The sequence below is a fragment of the Ursus americanus genome, chromosome X (genome assembly GCF_024610735.1).
Source record: "Ursus americanus isolate L20-20 chromosome X, mUrsAme1.1.p, whole genome shotgun sequence".
NCBI classification, from domain to species: domain Eukaryota; kingdom Metazoa; phylum Chordata; class Mammalia; order Carnivora; family Ursidae; genus Ursus; species Ursus americanus.
Window position 1 is genome coordinate 80,454,409 of NC_142164.1, and position 21,816 is coordinate 80,476,224.

The window sequence follows — 21,816 nt, forward strand, 5'->3', positions numbered from 1 at the left end:
ATTATTGTCGGTTGGACACACCATGTGCGCACGCGTGCCCACACAGAAAAACATCCCTGGATTCTTCTCCATTGCGTTATTTTCACTTGGTTCATTTCCACCATCAAGGCTTTGTTTGCACATATGCTCTTTTTAGCCCTTTTCCAGGAAAGAGTCACAGAATTTGCCAACTGTAGAGAAACTTAAGAAATCAAGTATCTCGATCCCTTCAATTTACAGAAAGGGGGTGTGATCTTTTTAATATCACACAGCAATTTTTAAAAAAGATTTTATTTATGTATTTGAGATAGAAAAGAGTGAGAGAGAGCATGAGCAGGGGGCAGAAGGAGAAGCAGACTGCCCAATGAGCAAGGAGCACGCTGCAGGACTTGATCCCAGGACCCCAGGATCACGACCTGAGCCAAAGGCAGCCACTTAACCGACTAAGCCACCCAGGTGCCCCTATCACACAACAATTTAACAGCAGAATCAGCTTAGAATCCAGGCATCTCAAGTTCTACCCAGTACCCCTTCCACCACATAATCATGCTCCCACTAACTAGAAGGAAGAATAAGATCCCTGCTACTAGCAGTGATTTTTATCAGTAAAGAAGCAACATTATCAAGCCATCTGATGTTCAAAATGTCTACTTATGTGCTGTTTGCACCAGGGGCTATGTAATTTATGTTCTTCTGCAGTAATGATAAAGAGGATAAACTGAAGAGTACAAGAAGACATAGTGTTTTCATAAGTACTATTTCATTTTAGGCTTCAACAGGCCTGGGAGGTAGGTAGGTCAGGGTTTACTAGCTGAAGTTTACAAATGAAGAAAATGAGACTAAAAACAGTTCAGTGATTTGCCCAAGGTCACCTATCTAGTTAGAGACAAGGCCAGGGCTCACATGTGTGTCTCCTGCTTCCACACTTCTTCCTCTAGTCTAGACACATAATTCTAGTAGACCTTGAGTGATGACTACATATCCTGTGAACTGAACTTTGGAGATTTCAATATGTTGAGACTGAAACATGCTGAGTTCCACCAAGCAATAATCATGAAGATAAGAGTCTTATCACAAAAAGAAAAAAAATCAGTTTCAATTCAGTTTCAGGGTGGGACCGAGCAAATGAATGTCATAGGATGACACACGATTAAGAGTCAAGAAATTGAGATGCCATTTTCTCAAGTTTTCTGCTTTCTAGGAAGGGAAATGCAAAACTGAACATGATCAGAATGGTTTTTGTAGGTTTAGAAGTCTAAAAGATTGAAGGTGGTTTCCTCTGTGAATCATCTCCAAGGACTTTACAAAGGGAGGCTATAAACACCCAAATGGCAGTTTTATTAAAGAAAAGTCAGATCAGCATCATCTAATGCAGGCAGTTCAGAAGGCTGACAAGAAAGGATTGGGGGAGGGAGGGAGGCCTGTGAGAGGTTTCATTGGCCTGTTGGGCTACATAGCGGGCAAGGGGAAGAGTCACTGACAGCTGAGGGAAAGGAATTAGCGGAAACCTGCGGAAAGCTGGCTGTGGAAGGCAGGGAGCCACAATGTATTCCTTGGTGATGAGGAACAAGCTCTACAGGAAGAGGGCAAGAGACTGAACAAGCAAGAGGCAGTGGAAGGTCCCCTCGAGTCACAACGGAGTTGTCAGAACTTTCCCTGCTAGTGCGAGGCCCTTTAAAAAAAACTTACTGCCTGCATGTGGCTCTAGAGACAATACCTCAGGGAACGTAGGTAGCTTGTCTAGCTCAAGACTGAGAAATCAGCATAAGATTTAATAACAGATTCACTTCTCGAGACTATTACTGTGGGTGTGGGTGCGCGTGTGTGCGTGCGCGTGCGCGTTTGGTCTGTTCTAAAAGCCCAGCTCAAAAACTACAGCCTTGAGCATGAACGGATGAGCAGAAATGTTCTAGACCGTTGTCTAAAAGCTGGTTCTTCCAAAAGCACAACATTGTTAATTGGCCAACTTATCAATGGATGCTCTTTCCTGTGGGTTTGTTTAGGAGTGGAAACAATACCACTAGTCTGCTAGCAGTTTGCTGATTCCTGGCTTGGTCATCTCAGTGGGGCAAGTGCAAGGCCGTGCCAGGAACTCCAGATGACTGGAACATACACAAGCACAGTGCTACCCACAGACGCCAGCGCTGAGCCAGGGTGAGGCTAAGCCCGGGCAGGGGGCATCCTCAAAGTGCTTCTTTATTTAAACTATGCTCCGGGGCAATGTTTCATAATGACCCCACACACCTAGTGCATACACACAGAGCAGCCTATACACACAGCCCCACTGTGTTCGCTGGCCTGCTTGCTTTACTTTCCATCGCTCTAGGCAAGGTCCACAAATTAGCAGCCTTATAACCCTCCCAGGACCCGGTTTTGGGACCTTCAGAAGAAAAAGGCAGTCAGAGAAACATGAATGCGCTAATCGGGAAGCCAGCATTTCAGCCCACTCGGCCACGCGGGCTATCCACACTAAGGACTTTCACCTCCCCTCGCCTTGGCCGGCTGGAGGGGCGGGGAACCGGGCCGTAAGGAGGAGGACCAAAGTGGGGGGGGGGAGCAGCTTGAATGAAACAATGTAACAATTGATGTGAGGCCTTGCCTTGCTCCGGCTCCCCAGCGATCCTATAGGCGAAGTCCCACTGACTGCCCCTCCCCATTGCTCCGTTTTCTTGTCCATTACGCGCTATCCCTCCGCCTCTCTTACTTTCTTTTCTTTTCTTTTCTTTTTTTTTCCTTCTCCTTTCCCCCCCTCCCCCTTTCTCCAGCTCCGTGTCATTTCCTCCTCGCGCTCCCCGGCTGCCCGAGCGTCTCCAGCCGGGAGAGTAGGCGGAGCAGGGCGGTGCGGGGTGGCGTAGCGCTGGAGGGCGATGGTGGCGGAGCTGCTGGGGGCGGAGGCAACGTAGCCCCCGCGGAAAAGGAGCCCCGCGGCGCCTGAGCCGAGCGGAGGATGGAGAACCGGCCTGGGTCCTTCCAGTACGTCCCTGTGCAGCTGCAAGGGGGGGCGCCCTGGGGCTTCACCCTTAAGGGGGGTCTGGAACACTGCGAACCGCTCACGGTGTCTAAGGTAAGAACTGGAGCCTCTGTCCCAGCGGTGCCCAACTCTGAATGGGCAAGCGGGCGCGCAGGCTGCGGCGGGACGCGGCCCTCAGACCAACTTTGAAACTTGGTCCGGACTGGGGGTGAAAGCTCTCCTGTGGAGCATTAGCGGAACGGAGGGGTCTCGCCACCAGCCCGGGCGCAGACACCCATGACGGGTGGCGGGAGCACGGGATGGGAGCATTGCTGGCCCGGGGCTGAGAGCCCTGCGCGCACACACTCGGGAGGCTCTGGGGGGCAGTTTGTTGCTCCCCCACGTCGGGGCGGCTTCTCCCCTCAGTTTGAGCTGGAGGAAGTGGTGGCTGTTGGGGGTTTCTCCCTGGAAGTTCCCGCGCCCCTGCGGGACAGGCAGCGCCGCTTGGCAGCTCTCTTAAGCAGCGTTGGCCCCTCCGCCGAGCAGCGGGTCGTCCCGCCGGGGCAGGTTGCTGGGCGAGGGTCTGGTGTGGGAAAGGAGATGAGGCACTGGTGGTTTTCGTCAGCCTTACTTCCCACGGCCGGACGCGCGCACATCCATTCAGCTGGCGAGGCGTTGCTCCTGCCGGTTCGGCTCGGCCTTTCCCCCCTCCGGAGTCCTGCTCCAGCGCCGGCGAGATTTCCTGCACGTTGAGAAGTGTGGAGGAAACTTTTGCGCCATGGAGCGCAGCTGTGCTGGAGCTGCCGCTGCCGCCGCCAGGGTTTGTTTGTTTTAGGAGGCTGTGATCTGCTGGAAGCCAAGTTGCAGCCGAGGACAGGGGAGAGGAGCTCTCCTGAGTGCTCCAGAACCCCCCAAACGAGCCATCCCCAGTAGGGGTGAGGGGGTGTGGGGGCCACGGGGGCTGTTACCGGGAAGAGAGATTTGCAGGGCCATTCACCTTGAGGCGCCGGATTGCCAAGGGAAGGAACTTCACGAACTTCATCCCGTTTTTTTTTTGTTTTTTTGTTTTGTTTGTTTTTGTTCTCTTAAATGCTCAAATCTGAAAAGTTCTTCCCCTTCCACCCCACTCAAATTGCAGTTGAGGTTGTAGATGTGGGTTTGGGCTGGAGATAGAAAGATGTGGCTTCTCAGCAGGGAACAAATGTCACTATTTTTTTGGCTTTGTAAGGGAGGTCACGTCTCAGCAGGGGGTGGCCAATGCCCTACCACACCCCCACAGTAACCTGCGCTGCTTTCCCCCTTGCATTGGACTTGCTGGTTAACTTGCAGTGGAGAGGTCCTTCAGGCCTTGGGGCCCACACTCTTAGCAACAGTTGGGTATTGCCATCAGGCGTACCCATCAGCTTGAGCAGTCTCAGGTACCTGAGGCAAAACTTTGAGGAGCTGTGGGGGAAACCTGGGATCTTTGGCCTCCTCAAACGCCAATAACCAGCCCGTATCTTCATCCAGCTCTCCCTCACCCACACTGGTCATGTATTTCTAACCAGCCTGAGATGCCTTTGTCACCCACTGTAACATCTCCTCCTAAGGCACTGTCCCTCCGCTATTCTCTGGAGGGAGTTAATAAGCTTTTTTTGAAAAACCAAAGAAAACAAGAACACCCTCAAACAACCATTTTGGGGAGGGGAATCCTGCCTTTCAGGAATTTCTTCTAATCAGACTCCTCTCTTCCCTCTTTCAAACAAGGTCAGAATGGGCTATGCAGCCCTCCATGGTCTGGCAGTTCCACCCTTTCTTTTCTCCTTACACCATCCACAGAATTTCCACAGTCTGCCTAGACAACCTATCTTGGAGAGGTCATTTTTCACCTCTGCCCAGGGCTGAGCCATCCTGAGAAGTGCCCCAGAGAGTGCTTACTGCTATGGTCCTGGATTGTTTTGTGAGCCAGTGCTGAGCATAGCAGGGGGTGTTACTAAGTATGGGGCAGCCAGCAATTTGTGGTCTGGCTGGGGGATTATTTGAGGGTAGATGAGGGTTTCCTTGGCCAAGCTGTTGAGGAAGTGACTCGTGTGTTGAGAGGCAGGGTGCCTTTTAATGATTCCCTTTCCACTGAACATACAGTTGACCCCTATTATATGAAAACTCATTATTACACACATTTGGGTATGCAGGGGGTAAAATCATTTATCCTATCCTTCCCAAATAGCCTGGCACCTTACAGTAAAAGCCGGTTGTATATAATCTGGTTAGCCCCAACATTATATAAAGGGGCCATAGTATTTTTTTTAAAGTGCAATGATTGCCTGTATTTTTTTCTTGCCAAGGCACTCTGTGGCATAGTTCATTAGTCCCCTTTTCATTTTTCTAACTTAGTCTTGTTTCCCCTTGCTTCAGAACAATACAGTTTTCTTCTCGAAAACAACTTCAGTCTGCACCCACTGGTGCAGATGGGATGGGAGGCCACAGAAAGAATTGTATGGGCAGATTGGAACCTTGGGTTCTAGTCCTTGCTCTGTCACTCATTAGCTTTGGGATCCTGAGTGCATCACTTGCCCTCCTTGGGCTTAGGTGTCCCCACGTCTATAATGAGGTTCAAGTGGGTGGTCTTTAAATAAGATTATGACAGCCCAGTTGGCAATCTTCTATGCTAGCTCTGGCCCTTTTCTCCTCACAAGGGTTGTGGACTGAAGAAGATGAGGCTTTGTTCCATTTGCATACTGTTACTGTTTATACGGTGTTTCTATATCCCTTATTTCATTAGCCTCTTCCAGCCACCCTGTGAGGCAGTCAAGGAAGGTTGTGGAGAAATGGATAGAAAAACTGAGGCTGTGATGTGCTGAGTGGCTTGTCTAGGGCTGCCATACAGTGAGTCAGGGGTAGGCTCCAAGTCTATCATATTTTCTACTACTTGGAGAGTTTCTTGATTCTTCTGGTAGTACTGCAGTTTGTGAAGGGGCATGGAACAGAACCATTCAGGGATGTATCTAGTCTCGACAGCTCCCCCAGTGACTCTTTCCATGCCAGCCTGTGGTTCCACAGTAGGTGAGGAACTGGGTTGCAGACACTCCTTGCTGAAGTCTGGGCTCAGGGAGTAGGAGAGGACTGTTTTAGTGCCTCCAAATCACCGTGATGATCTCAGGTCAGGCAGAGAGAGGTAGGGTGCAAGAACCATGGTGGGAAATGCTGGAGAACCTCCTTTGGTGTCATGGAAAAAAAAAAGCAATTTGGGTCTGGTGGGTGTACATGCCTGGAGATAGCTTGTGGAGACATCTCGGGAGTGGAGGGATTTGAGAAAGGGTGATTGGTGGGAAAAGATCGTATAGAGTGTGAAAGGCTACCTCATATTTGTCATGGGAGAACCTTTGGACCAGGAAATGATCAGGTTGGGAAATGGTCGATTCCTGCTGGCTCCTGTGATTTCCCTGAATGTGGGGAATTCAACAGCCCAAGTTTCAGGAGACTGGTGTAGTCTTCTCACAATTCAGTGAGAAAGAAAAAGGAAATGTTTAAAAAAAAAACCTGCTATTGATTATCCCAAGTGTTAAGGGATGGCTTATGATTTCCCCATACATTGTGATGTTTCCAAAGAAACATAACCTGCAAGGGACTTGGGCCCGTGATCTTGGTATTATTAATTCCTTTGGTTAGTGTCTTATACTACTTCATTGGCCCAGGAGGCCTGTTTGGATAAAGTGGAGATTCTCTTCCAATCATATGTATCTGGTTTGCTACTTAGGGGTCCCCCTCTACAGTGTAGACAGTCATCCATGAAGTTGGCTCCCTGTACTGGGAAAGATCTTCTTTGGGGATGCGTGACCTTTCCAAGGTTCTGGCAGCAATGATTCTGTATGAAATAGGGCCTCTCAGAGGCCTCAGAGATTCGAATTGTATCCTCCTGTGGCATGTATGTGTGTGTGTGAGAGAGAGGTAGATAGAAAGAGAGGCAAACAGATAGACAGATGGACAGACCGACAGAGACAGAGTTACTGACCTGTAGCGTGAGGTTCCTATACTCATTGTGAGTCCTTGGAAATGTGTCCCAAGGTTGGCTGAGGGTGGGGAAGAGAAAGAGTGGAGATCAGAGGGGATGCAGGAGAAGGAGGAAAATTGGGGAGGAGAAGACGGGCTTCTCCTACATATTTGCCCTATTGCTGGCCCATTTTTTGTGGCGTCTTTATTATCAAAGACGATGTGAGAAGGAATTAGGAAAACTCTCATACTGTTTGCCATCTTTAGCCTAGCAAGATGGCAGGGCATGCTCTTTAAGTTGTTTTTAGCTCCCTCCCCACCCCCCGTCCCCACCGTGACCTTATTTCTAGAAGAAGCACACAAAGAGGCAGTTGAGATTTCAAGAGGACACGGGTTAAGTCAGATTGAGGCCGTCTTGTGGCTGGCAGTAAATTTGGCTGCGAATTTGAGTTCTTGCTGGCTGCAAAGGTAGTGGTATATGAGAACCAGTAGTTCCTATGAAGACTTCATAGTTATGTTACAGGCTGGACCCACCCCAGACCAGAGCTTGACATTCACAAAGGGACCTTCATGGGGTGTGCTTCTTGGGAGCTCAGTCCAGCCTGGGTACTTACATGAATCCCCCCCCATCTGCCTCTAGAATCAGCAAAGGTGTCTAGGGCCTCAGTTCCCCAACTCTCTCAGAGAGTAGAAGGCATTTGGAGACCTGGAGTAGGAAACCATCCGGAAAAATATAAAGAAGGCTGGAGGGGAAGTAGAGCAAGAAGGGCAGGTGGTATGTCTGGCAACCCTTGGCTGAGCTTTGGGTACACACTATTTTGGGGTCTGCTGAGCTGTCAAAATACACCTGGTACTCTATTGAGACCCACACATGTGCTCCCTAAAGTGAAAAAGGCCAAGCCTGTTAGAGGTTTTTCCCTCTTCAAAACCCCAGACAAAGAAAATAATTCAACTCCAGCTGGAAGACACTTGAGCGTTGTCCCTTTTAAAAGAAAAAAATTAAAATGATTTCCCCTTTTGCTCTTCCCAACCCCCTCCCAGGAATTTTTTTTTAAGAGGAAAGAGAGACTCAGGCTTGAGATTGGAGTTTATGGAATGATTTATCTAGAGGGAACATCACAGTTTTTATAGTTAGGCTTCTTCAGAACCGGGGGGGGGGGGAGATGTTGACCCATCTGAGGAAAGTGAATCACTTCCCCACCCCCACCAAGCACCAAAGGACAGCCTTGACTCAGGGCTGCTAATCTAATGCTGTTCTTGGAGGAGGCCTAGAATCACAGATTCTCAGAGTCAAGAGGGCCTTTTGGGGGTCACCTTGTCTTAATCTTAACCAGTCCATTAGCCTTCTGTCTAGTAGCTCTGAGCTTGTTTTCCTGTGCTCATGTGGGGAGTTTACTCCCTTCTTCGACGGTCCATTTCCTGGTTGGAAAGTTTTGACTGTAGACAACTTTTTCATTTGTTGAGTGGCAATCATCATCCCTCTACCTTCTATCTATGGGTCCTAGCCCTAGCTTCTGGAACCACACAAAACGAGAATGCTTTCTCTTTGTCTCAGGTCCAATGACACAGACTATGTCCCCTTGTCTCACTTTTCTAGGCTAAAGAGCCCTAGACATTTCAGCTATTCTTTACTGGCATCTGAGATCCAGCCTCCTCTCCTCTTTCCTCCTGCCACTCTGGAGGCACTCCAGCCGGTCCCTGGTCCCTGTTCCTCTTGAGTTATGGAGCCCACATACAATAACTGATAAGAGTCTGATCATATTTGAGTAGGACCCTTCTTTTTTAAAAAACGCAGCTGAAGACCACTTTGGCTCTTTCTGGTATATCCATGCCATACAAAGACCCTAGTGGAAGTACTTTGCTGCTGCTAACCCATACCTGCCGAAGGCCTCTACATAGGCATCTGAGACAGCCATGTAATAGATTTGGGAGGGACACATTTCATCTCTTATTGTTTCTTTAGAGTTGTCCCAGCCCCATGCCTAGCCCAGACTGGTGTTGAGAGAAGTGTTCTAAGGAAGATGAGAGAGAAGATATAAGCTCTTGACCTCAAGGAGCATGCATGTTTTATAAAAAGTTCCAGAGAAGGAAGGAAGTTGTATAATAGAAGAAGGAAGTGGCATTTAATGAATAGTGTCAAAATCAGACCTTTAGAACGTCAGATTTATTTTATTTTTTATCACCTTTTAGCTTGGAATTTATAGGAGTAATGTCTCTGAGCTGAATTTTCTCCTTCTGAGAAAAATAAGTATCTCCAATATTGAAGATGCTGACTATGTGACATACAGTCTCCAACTTACAGAGCCCCTATGTAGGAATTTAGATCCAGCAGTCCCCGTCCCAACAGCCTGTCAGATATTCACCTCCCTGCATATTGCCACTGGCGTGGAGTACAAAGCTTTTGCTGTTGCTGCCATCCCTGGGTTCTGAGGTCTTCTGTCTATACCTGGAATACCCATAAGAGTCACTTCTGCTGGAGGACTTGCACCCACATCCTTGTCTCCCCAGGCCCCTCACATCCACTGGTTTGTCACCTAAGTTGGGCAAATATTTTTCCTTGCTACTAAAGCCCTGGTCAGGGAGTATATTGGAATGGAACTTAATCCTCATTATTATGGAAGGATGAGAGGCCTGGAGAAGAGACAATGGAAGGATAGGAAACATGTCTTTCTGACTCAGTGTTTTTGATTGTGGCTAGGTTCACAGCAGTTCTGGAAAGGCCGATTTAAAGATTTTATTTATTTATTTGTCAGAGAGAGAGGGAGAGCGAGGGAGAGAGAGAGAGAAGCATAAGCAGGGGGAGCAGTAGGCAGAGGGAAAAGCAGGCTCCCTGCTGAGCAAGGAGCTGATGTGGAACTCGATCCCTGGACCCTGGGATTATGACCTGAGCCAAAGGCAGACGCTTAACTAACTGAGCCCCCCAGGTGCCCCTGGAGAGGTCTATTTAATCCATGGGGTATGACTGATGAAATTATAGAACCTAACCACCATTGATAATATTCTGCCTACAGGAAACCATCCAGAGCTCCAAGCTGTTTATTTACAAAAAGGATTCTTGGAGAACAATTTATTCGTAAGTTAGAGGCAAGTGCTCTAGAATCTCTGTTACACAGACCTGGGTGGGTTTGGGGTTTCTACTACTATCCGTGCCCAGTGTGTTCCTATTCCTGATGCTGAGACCAGATGCGTGTGCACAGTGTATATATGGTTCAATTTATCTGCAAAATTGAACTCCAGGCTTACCTGTTACCTTGCAACCAGCGATTGCTTATGTTGGTATCTAGATCGCTTTCACTCAATTTCCGTGCAGCCAGTATTTTTGTCTCCTGGCACTCTCTGAAAAATTTCCGAAAAATTCCCTTCAGACAGACTTCAATTAAGTCACTAATGAATAAGCTTAGATCTTTCTTTTTCCTGGCTAAAGATTGTGTTCCAGGGACCAGGATGGGGTAGAGGTTCGTCTCCTTACGCCCCTTTGCCACATCCAGTGTAAACAGGCCAAGTGGAAAGATTGTCTTGGGCATTAGTTTTGCAAGGGATGATCCGTTCTTCCTCACATCACACTGGCATATTTACTTGGGCGCATAGCCATCCTGGTCGGGCACTGAAGTTGCAAAGATCAAGATGACTTGGTTTCTCAAAGTGACTAACGCCTCCCCTTTGACTTCGCCTCCACTCCCTCCTCATTCAGCTCAAGTCTGTGACTGTACTGGGCCACAGAGTGAGCACTGCCTAGTAGCAGCAGACACATTTTCCAGGCATCCAGGCTGCCCTTCTTTCCTGTCCAGTCTTTGCTTCCCAGCCCCCACCCATTAGCACCAGTTGCTTGAGGCCTACATTTTGGACTGGCTCATTCAAGTGCCATTGCCTCTTTGTTCATTCATTGGCTGCTCTGCCCTCTGTCCAAAACCCAACTTTTTTTCTTCTTTGGTCACAGAAAGCCCTTCTAGTCTGCTGTATCAACTTTGTCCCTCTTGGCTCAGCCATGCTTCCGGTGGGGGGGGGGGGCTAAGAGAAGCTCACAGAGCTAAGGTCGATAAAGTTTGAAGACACTCAGCAAATTGATAGCTGGATCAGGGGGATAGTTTCTCACCCCGTGTCTCTCTCTATCCTGTTTCAGTAGAGGATGGGCCCTTCGTTGCATTTCTCATACTCTTTTATCAACTTGCGAGTAATCTTGGCATGCTGCTTCACCTCTCTGTACCCTCCTGTTTCTTCTCAGACTCTCTGTGGGGTGAGCTTCTGCTTTATTGAAGGGCTGTGAAGGGCTCCAGGATCCTTGCCTGGTCTGGGCGGCAGAAGTGGGAAGGCTGGCCGGCGGCGGGCGGTGATTACGGTGCGCTGCTATTCTCCACACTACTACTTCCTCTCTTCCCAGAAGTGCCTGTTTCCTGGTATGTTCTCAGGGATGGCATGTGGCATGGTCTGTTAACTTTCACTCGAGTCTTTTAATGTTACATCTGGGAGGAATGCGAGAGGTGGGACTAATTTGACAAGATCAAGGGTTAAGCCCAGTGATGGACAGACCCTTTGTGGAGTCTCCTGGCCCCCACCCTAATGCCACTCGACAGATTCCCAGCTGCGTGCTCGGCTCTCTTCCTGAGCCTCTGGCACGGAAGTTTTGAATGGTTCTCCTATACTGCCTTTCACGGTCCATCAGAAATTGATTTTTTTCTTTTGGGGATGGGGGTTGGGGGTGATATGAGGTAGACCTGGGAGTAAAGCTGGTTCAACTAGTTATTCTGGAAAAGGGTTAGAGTCTCATGGCTGCAGCCCCATCTTCGCTTATGAGAAGATGACAAGCTAAAGCCTTGTCTTTGTCAAGCTGCCTTGCTGTTTTCCATTTCTTTTTGCTTATGTTTGATGTAAGTAAATGCTCCCGTGAAAACTTCTGCAGGTAGGCAGCTTTTGATGGCATCTTATCTGACTGAGAGGGTGAGTGATGACATCTTGGAGCCTCAGGGGTGAGTAACAAGGTCTTGATTCTCATGTTCTTTGGAGGGCTTGACTGAGAGTTTGGAGCTCTGTGTTAATTAAGCTTGCAATCAGGGAGTATCAAGACAACAGGCTGAAAAGTGGACAAGCCAAGACCCTGGATACTCTGCTGGTGTGAATATGCCTCACTGGGCGGAGGCCACGTAGTTTGGTTGGATCTCAGCAACCTCTTGAACCCAAATGGGAGTCAAGGCCTAGACATGGTGCACTAGGAGAGGTACTAGACCTGCTGCGTCACAAATCCTGCTGTTTCTAGGTGTTTTACATGTATTCGCATTTCATTTCTGTGGTAACTCTTTGAGGTAGATACTGATGTCTCCATTGTGCAGATGAGGGGACTGAGGCTCGGGGAAGTTAAGTTATAGAGTCTAAGGCACACCATAAGTGGAAAAGCTGGCATTGAAATTTACTTCTGTCTGACTCCAAATCCCGGATTCTTTCTACAACACCATGTTTACATAGGTGAACAGACGAAAGAGAAAGAAAAAAAAGAACTGGATAAGAATATGAGGCTGGGGAGGGGAGGGAAAGAAATGAAATAGAGAAATTAGAAAGGAAAGAGAAAAATGAATGGGGGTGGGGGAGAGAGGGAGAGAGGAAGGGATGGAGAAAGAAATGAGAGAAATGTAATTTTGTGCAAAAACCAACATTACCGATACATGCGCGTCAGGGATCAGGCTGAAAGGAAGGATTCTGTTTTGTTTTGTTTTAAATCTCAAATTAGAGCAAGGGGTATGGGCTTGTATTCAGAAGGCCTGAAGTTCAGTCTTTGCTTTGCTACTCAAGTTGTGTGTCCTTGGGCGAGTCATTTCCCCCCGTGTCTCAATTTCCTCTTTTGCAAAATGAAAATAATAAAACTCACAATTTTTTTTCAAAGAGGGAGGGAGATGGATTTTATCCTGTACCTCATATAAATACTAGATGTGTATGTGATTTAAGAAAGAAAAAGCATTCCACAGGTGTCTCTTATTAAACAAATATTCTTCTAAGAGAATTTTGAACTTAAAAAATGAATTGTATGCAGCTATGGAATCTCTGGGAAGATGCAAAGTGGCAGGACACCCTTCATGGGATGTCTTCTGCTGCCAGAAGTTGGAAGACCAGACATGATTTCTGGCTAATGTCTGAACAGCCAGCAATTTGAAAGGCTATGTATGCTAAACCTTGTTTGGCTCTTACCTAAGAGCTCTCAACTAAGCCTCCAATCAATCAATCAATCAATCAACCAACCAGTCAACACATATTTGTTGAGTACTTTGCAAAGTGCCTAACTCTAAACTAGAGAATACAAGAGATAGCCACCACAGAAGACCTGTTCCCTGGAAGTGACAGTTTTGTTGAGGGGAGGCACTACTGCAAGCTCAGGAAACAAAAACTTTTAAGTGCCGAAACCATGGGATAGGAGCAACATTTATTCAGTGGGAAGAGATTTCACTGTGGGCTGATGTGGTCAGGGAGCTTAGTGGAAAAGGGAAGAATTGGAGGTGGGCCTTGTGGGACAGATAGGATTTAGGTAGGTTAAGGAGGATGAAAGACATTCATTCCAGTTAGTATATATGCTGCATGTCCTAAAGACACAGACAGGTGATTGAGGTCAGTTTGCTCACCTCACGGTGAACTAACAGCATGAGCTCCCCAAGGGCAAGGTGTGTGTTGTTTGTTCATTTATTCACCTGTTCACTCATTCATTAAATTTATTGAGTGTTTGTTCTAGGAACTGAGCTAGTCTTCCTACAGCCTATGAAACCAGCACAGAGCTCCATAAAGGTCATTTTTGTTTGTTTTCTGACAAATTCTTTCATGGTGCATACCCCGGGCCAGACAGTGGCTTTCCAATTTAACTCTTAGGAACTCTTATTAGTACCATTCTACAGATGAGAAAATTGAGGCATAGAAGGTTAGTTAACTTGCCCAGTGTCATACTGCTTGTGTGGTGAGATACATGAGTCAATGGAGATCTGCTTGATTGTTGCAGACTGGTGGAGTGTAAAGGTGAATGGATTTGAGCCAGCTATTCTGAAGAACCCAGAAAACTGGGTTATCAGATAGATTCGGGTTGGAAGTGGGTAGCCATTTTGTTGTTTTGGAGGATCAGAGTGAATGTATTAAAGGTAAAACACCTCGCATGAAGAAAGACCGAACCTGAACAATACAGAGGGGCATTTCAAGGGAATTGGCCATCTTAGCAACCTGCTGTTGTTATACATTAGCGAGTTGCCAGAGGTTAGTGGTCATACACGCCATTTGGATCTGGAGAAATGAAGGAGACGTGGGGGTTAGAGATGAATCCAGTATCACTAAGCTAGAAGTCTCAAAGTGGTGATGGGGATTAGGAAGGTCCGCCATTTTTCGTTGAGTTTTGGGTCTTCGGAGACCTAGGTGTCTGTAGGCCTAGTCAGTTAAGAAGTTCCATAGGCAGTTTGGAAAAAAAAAGGATTTGTTTATTTAAGGCCCCCGATCAGTTAAAACAGCAAATCGTTATTTTAGGAACGTAATGGTTAACATAGACAATTTACCAATCTGCTGATCGTTTTGGAAATTAGTGAATTGCCAGACAATCTCATGCTCCAAGAGACATTGGAACAGGCCTGCATTTTTATTTAATGGTCTTTTCTGGTCATAGCTTTGTCTTATCTCCTCCAATCTGCTGGACGCGTGGTCACCTGAGGTGTTACTGGCCGAAGTTCCTTCTGTCTAACTTCAGACTTTCAAGTGATGGGAAAGTCCACAAATCAAACAAACAAAAAATAGAAGAAACTGTCAAGATGCCAGACATGAAGCTTGAAATGTTAAAAGGTTTGAGGCTGTTAAAAAACATCCATTGACTTGCCAAGATGTTTAAGGATTGTTTTCTCTATATGAAAAACAGAATGTGGATGCATAGTAAAGCAAACCTCAGACCGCTGGAGTTTCAAGTCCGTATTGCATTTTTGTTGTTAGCAGTTTTATATTCTGCATAGCGTGAGATCAGTAACCTGTGAATATTATCATTCTCAGTATTTCTACAGTAGTATTGGTCATTAAATGTGACCTTCAAAAAAGCATTATTAAACTTGCAAGTATGATTCGACTACCTTCAGTGGTGTCCTTACCGTACTCTCATCCTGAGAAAAATAAGGAAGACAGGAATGCCTGGGAGTCTGCTTCTCCCTCTGCCTGCTGCTCCCCCTGCTTGTGTTTGCTCTCTCTCTCTCTCTCTCTCTCTCTCTCTTAAGCAAATAAATAAATAAAATCTTTTTTTTAAAAAAAGGAGAAAATGGAGTGTTGCTTCAAAAACTCATTTACTGCAAATCTGGCTGGAAAATGCCACTTTATTATTAAGAGACTTCTGCAAATTTGGAGCAATTAATCTGATCCAAACCCTAGCCCTGATGCCGTGTATACTTTCATGAAATTCTCTGGAAAGGTCAATTTTATGTGCAGATGGGCCTGCCCATCCGTCTTCTGCCCCCATCCTTCTGAGATTTACTTTCTAGATCCGTTACTTTTGTGGAGTGTTGCCCACTTTTCTGCGTGGTGAAGAACTAAAAGTCAGAATCTTGTAAAGATGCTTGTGCTGCGGAACTTCGTGTGTTCACTCCGTCCCTTCCTCCCTCCTTGTAGACAGAACTCATTTCAGGCTAAGGGCCAATTGGCACATGGGTTCCTTTACCTAACTCTTCTGTCAAGGTGAAATAGCTTATAATTTATATTTGAAATTGACTTGAGTAGCTGCTGGGGGTACTTTTGTGAAAAAGGCTACCTGAGTGCCCTGGCTTTTACAAGAGCCAGCTTGCCAACTTCTCTCTGCTGTGTGAGTTCTGGTAGGAAGATGATACTCGCCCCCTCTGGATGTAAAGGGTTAAATATGTAATTTTCATATTTTCCTGTGCCTTTGGCTGGAGAAATGTGCAGTGTTCTTAAACTTGCCCAGGCCCTGCACATACTGTATCTGCTTAAGGGGGGGTTTGGCTCTTAGCCCTTCTCAGCTTCATTAGGGTTCGGGTTACATCCCTCTCCCCTTCCAGCCACTAATAAAAGCCAAAAGAATTAAGAATCAGGGAGAGTTAATTCCCACTGCTAAGACCCAGGTGGGGCCCTTCCACCTCCCATCCCATCTTCTAGGCTGGAGCCCTAATTTAGGGCTGAGCTCTAGTCTAAGCCTGTAAGTGACAGTGATCTGGAACAGGCCCCAGAAAAGCACTTGACAATCAGGTTTTGCCCTATGTTGGCAGTTCTTTTCTGCCTCTCTCTCTCTCTCTCTCTCTCTCTCTCTCTCTCTCTCTCTCTCTCTCCCCCCTCTCTCCCTGCCCCCGCTTTTCTGTTGGGATCTTACAGGAGACCAGTGACTCCAGGGGCTAAGCCACCTGAAGCTATTACAGAAATTTAAAGGATGTTTCATAGTTCCTTTCTTCTAAACTGGAGGACTTGGATGGATGAAGCTTCGACTTTTTACTTTTACTCCAGTCCCTGACCCAACTTCAGTACAACATTAGGAGTCTCATTCAGAATAAGAAATGCCACTCATATCTCACCCAACTTAAAAGAGATGCATAGTAATGAGCTCTGAAATAGTGAGCTCAGACAGAGGGCAGCTTTGAAGGAGGATCTTGCAAGAGCTGGGACGGGCAGGACGAAGCCTCCTTCTGGAACAACTATACTACTGTAAGTGGCCTCCATAGTGGGTTCTCCATTTGATCATCCCCCTCCCCCACTTAAAGTTATTTAATGGTTCCCTGTTACCTGTAAAATAGAGCCCAAACTACTTTAGCGTGGTGTATGGACCATTCTCAATCTGGCTCTAGTCTTATTTGTAGCATTCTTTCCAGGACCCAGGTTTTCAGGCAGGGTAGTTTCCTCTCTGCTCCCCCCCAACACACTGGGGAAACTATGGCCTCCAAATTCCCCATCCTGATGTTCCCTGAGTGCCTTGGCTTTTCTCTCCTCATCTCTGCCCCTTCCAGTTGGGCCTAACCTCCAAGCCCTAGCTCTCAGCCGCATGGATGTCATCTCAGGCTGCTCGTGGTAGAAGTCATTTCTCCCTCTTTAGAATACTGGAGTTCTGATTTTCCAGTAGAAATCTGTGGGTACTTTGGCTGCCTTGTGTCTGGCTTGCTGGACCAAAATCTTCTAGAGGACAACAGTTATATCTTCTGTATTTTCATCATCATCCTCGGCACAGAGCACAGAATAGTCTCTCTGTAATGGTTTGCTGGAGAAGTCAAGCGTAAATTTTGTACTCAGTAATTGGTCATTTTCCCTTTCCACTTCCAATCTCAAATTCGAAAGAGGAGATGATTGGAAGAGCTGGATATACTAGCCAAGTTTTCTAGTCTTTCAGTGACACCTAGTAAGCAGGGTGAGCCTCGAATGACACACGTGTGTGTGTGAGCTAGGGATAGAGGCACCACATAGAAGGAAATGGTAGTGCAGGTGGAAGTTGAGAGGGATCCCAGATGCAACCTTGGATAGGAGGTACTGGACGATGACATCAGTGGGGGATGGGGGTGGTTACCTGCTTGTCTCCAAGCTGCTTAGAGTTTGGTTTGCAACAGTTGGGTTTCTTGCTGCTGCAGCTCTTGTGTGTGAGCTGTGTTCCTGAGGCTTGCATGTGAGAGAGGCCTGCTGGCCGATGATCACAGCATTCCCCTTGCTGTTGGGCAGTGTTGTTTTGAGACTCTTAAAACAGCAGCCACCCCTCCTGTTGCTATGTGTTTGGAGAGGGCAGAGTGTGAGTCTTCCGTCTGTCTCAAGTGTTTCACTGCTTCAGCCCAAAGGAGATAGCTTTATGTGAACATACACTGTGTGTGTGTGTGTGTGTGTGTGTGTGTGTGTGTGTGTGTGTGTGTGTTTCCACTTTTGCTTAAGCAAGCCCTAACGTGTTCTGTCTGACTAGCCTTGGATGTGAGTCATCGTCTGGTATTTATACCCAGTGCCTTAAGTGTCCTCATTATTTGACCATGACATTCCTTTTCTCACTATTTTATTCAAAGCTGAGAATGCTGAAAAGGGCTCAGAAGAACCATCTCTGTTCTCCTTCCTAATGGGGTCTAATCTAATTGGTGGCTAACTGTCTCTGTGGAAGTCAATTAGGTCATGTGAGGGCACTAAAGGAAACAGACTGAAACTCATAGTGGCAGTACTGTGACAGTTTAAAAGACACACTGTGGGACGTTCTCTTAGTTCGTTCCTACCCAGACCACTGCTGGAGAGTTTGAATCACTGGAGGCAACTTTAGGAACAGTGCTCAAGGGGACCTCGGAAAGTGTTTCTCCTTATCAGGATCACATAGTAAGCCTGAAAGGAATACACACAGCCTGAGAAAGTCTTACAGGCGATGATTCAGCCTTCGCAGGCATTGGTGGAAGAAGAAAATGTTAGCTTTCTCCTTACTGCTCTTTCCGTTAAGGTCCTTCCAAAGCTGAAAGTTTTGTTTTGGAAGCATGCTCCTAGAGTGTGGGAATGGTAAACCCCATCAGGGGCACTGTTGTTATCAAAGGGACAGAGCCTCAGAGAGGAAGGACATGACTGCTAGTATGGTCATTTGGAGGCCAGGCAGCCAGTAAATCATTTGAGAATGAATTAAAAGTTCAAAGGGCAGGAGGGAATTCTTTGGAAGACCTCATAGGTGCTTGAAAAATCAAAGGGATAGCTGATGTGCTATTTATTTATTTATTTATTTATTTATTTTTGAGTGCTGGCCCGAAGGGACAAGGGAATGGAAGTGCACAGTAGGAAATTGGCATTGCTGTTTTTGTGTGCTTGGGAGCCTCAACTCTGGGCTGGGGATGATCAAAGTCACCATAACTAAACGCCAGTTATGTTCTGGGAGGTGTTGATGCATAATCTCTTATCTTTTCATCACTAATGTAAATTAAGTGATAGTATTCCTATTTTACAGATGACCAAAAAAAAAAAAAAGAAAAGAAAGAAAGAAAAGAAAAGGCTTGGAGGGGCCAAACAACGTTCTCGAAGTAACAGAGCTGTTAATTTGTGATTTGAACCCAGTTCTACCTGACCCCAATCCTGAACTTGTCCCACTATACTTTGGAATTTTGTTTCAAAGCCCTCTTTTTGTGCCTCATGTTTTCTTTTTTTCTTTTAAAGATTTACTTATGTATTATTTTTGAGAGAGAGAGAAAGCACACACACTGGGAGGGAGGGGCAGAAGGAGAGGGAAAGAGAGAATCCGAAGCAGACGCCCTGCTGAGCGTGGAGCCTGCTACAGGTTCCACCTCACGACCCTGAGATCATGACCGGAGCCAAAATCAAGAGTCGGACGCTCCATCGACTAAGCCACCCAGGTGGCCCTCATGTTCTCTTTCTTATACCAATATCAACTATTCCTGTGACCATGTTCTTTGTGCCATAGCATTAGAGAAAAGCCCAGTCATTCCCAAGCTTTCCTAGGAAGCTTGTTAAATACAGCTGACCCTTGAACAAAATGGTCTTGAACTAGGTGGGACCACTTATACGAGGATTTTTTTCAATAAATATATATACAGTACTGTAAATGTATTTTTCTCTTCCTTATGATTTTCTTAATAACATATTCTTTTCTCTAGCTTGCTTTATTGTAAGAATACAATATGTAATACACATAATATACAAAATATATGTTCATTTACTGTTTACATTATTGGAAGGCATCCAGTCAACAGTAGGCTATTAGTAATTAAGTTTTGCCTTAACTTTCCATCAGAGCTCTAGGCTCTTCAACTGTCTGAGGGACAGTGTCTATTTGAATTATTTTTCCTTCTTTTTAAATCTCAAACCCCAATATGTCTAAAATGGAACTTATCTTCCCTTTGCCAAACAGGCTCTGTCCTTAGCCTTCTGCCTCCCGCTAAACTAGCATTGAAATCTTGCAGTCACTTCTTATTCATCCCCTATATCCAATCAATGACCACCCCTGTGGTGTTTCTTCCTTCAAAATAGCCCTCATGTCTACTCCCTTCCTTTCAATTCCTGCTACTTCCACCCTTTTCGAATCTCATATGACCTTATTTCTGGATTTCTGGATTCCTGCTGGCTCCCCTGCCTCTAGGTTCACCCCTTTTAAATTTACCCTGTAAGTCACTTCCCCAAACTGAGAATTTTAGTTTCCCCGTCTGTACAATGAGGAAGCTGGACTAGACTGGTTGATTTCTGCAGTCCTTTCCAGCTCTGACATTCTAGACCAGCAATCTTCCTAAACAGTGTGTTCCCACCTCCCACCATTGCCACCCCTGCACTACCCTCTCTTACTTGAATAGTCGCTATGGCTCCATGCTCCTAGTAGTGCCTTGCACAAGTCTTTCCTAGTTTCTTTATCCAAAATCAGCTTACAGTTGAAAGGAATCTTAGAGGCCGTTCAGTTTGGTCAATACTGACCTACTGCCTGACTGCCATTTATAACACCCTTGAATTTGGTTGACCAGGCTGTGCTTGAACCCTTCCATTGATGGGAACAACTCTCTCACAAGCCAGCCCTTTGCATTGCCAGGCAGCTAGAGTCGTTATAAATCTACTACAAACAGACACCAATTTGTCTGCCTTTGTGACACTCTGTTATTCAAAACTTCCTTCATGTTGATTTAAGTACCAACCCCTCAAGTCTGGCATCACAAGTTCTCCATAATAGGGCTCCTACCTTCTCTTCCACCCTTAAATCCTGGATATTTCCTTTGCACTTCATCCGAATAAAAAACGTCTAACATTTATTGAGCACTTACTGGATGTCAGACACTGTTGTAAGGCATTTTACACGTATTACCTCATTTAATCCACACAGCAACCATATAAGCTTCTATTATTCTTCCCCATTTTACCAAGGAGGAAAATGAGGCGTATGTAAATCCAAATGATTTACCCAGAGTCTTATAGCTAGTACAGGGTAGTGCTAGGATTTTTTTTCCACCTCTTCTCTAGAGCTTGTCATGTTCTTTCTAATGAGCAGTGTGAACTTGTGTTAGATCTCTCGCAAAGTAGATTTCTTTTCAGGACGCCTGGGTGGCTCAGTCAGTTAAGCATCTGCCTTCAGCTCAGGTCATGATTCCAGGGTCCTGGGACCAAGCCCCACATCAGGCTCCCTGCTCAGCAGGGGGTCTGCTTCTCCCTCTGCCTGCTGCGCCCCCTGCTTGTGTTTTCTCTCTCCCTCTTTCTCTCTCTGTCAAATAAGTAAAAAAAAATCTTGAAAACAAGTGGATTTCTTCTCATATTTTGAGTTTGCATGAATCTTTTCTTTCTGAATCTGCCTTCTATCCTAGGCTCTAAATTTCATTTCTGCCATTGCCGTGTGGTTCACACATGTGTATTTGGGTACCATCAGTTGACAGGGACAAAAATCAAACAGTTCAAGCATTGCCATCCATAGTAATATAATTTATATATTGTATATATTATATACTTAATACTTTTATATTTATTATATATTATAATTATGTATGTAAATGTAATTATATTTGTAATAAATATATTTTAATATATTTTGTAAATATATATTTATGCATGTATAAATATATTTTTAAAATATATAAATATATGTATATACTTAAACTAGGAGCTGAATGACGAACAAACTAAAAATGAAGGAGAAATTTTATTAGAGCTCTATCGCCAATCTGACTGCCTTAATATTTATTACTTCTCATCTTTCCTTTCTCTTGCCCTTAACATTTATTGCTATGCTCTCTAAAAACTGGTATAAATTTTGCTTTCTTATGTCAATGGATGGATGGATGGCTAGTTAGACAGATACTTCACCATTTAATCTAGAGATTGTGAATTTTTGTGCGCGTGTATGTGAGGGTGGGGGGAGTAGGTGGTAGTGGTTGGGGGGTGATTGGATGGTTGGAGGTAGGTGGTTCTTTGGGAATGGAAAGGTTCCTCATCTTCTGTGCTAAATAAAACCCTTTATTGTTTTCCCCCAGCTTTATCAAGATATGATTGACAAGTAAAATTAT

The 21,816-nt window shown here is 45.8% G+C and overlaps 1 protein-coding gene across 1 annotated transcript in view; it reads left to right on the forward strand.

The window, feature by feature from the left end:
• Positions 1-2,536: 2,536 nt before the first annotated feature.
• SHROOM4 (shroom family member 4) overlaps positions 2,537-21,816 on the forward strand; it is a 250,480-nt gene continuing 231,200 nt past the window's right edge. The window contains exon 1 of the mRNA XM_087859655.1: positions 2,537-3,043. Within this exon, the coding sequence (XP_087715781.1) occupies positions 2,927-3,043 (117 nt within the window). The 5' untranslated portion in view covers positions 2,537-2,926. The remainder of the gene's footprint in view (positions 3,044-21,816) is intronic.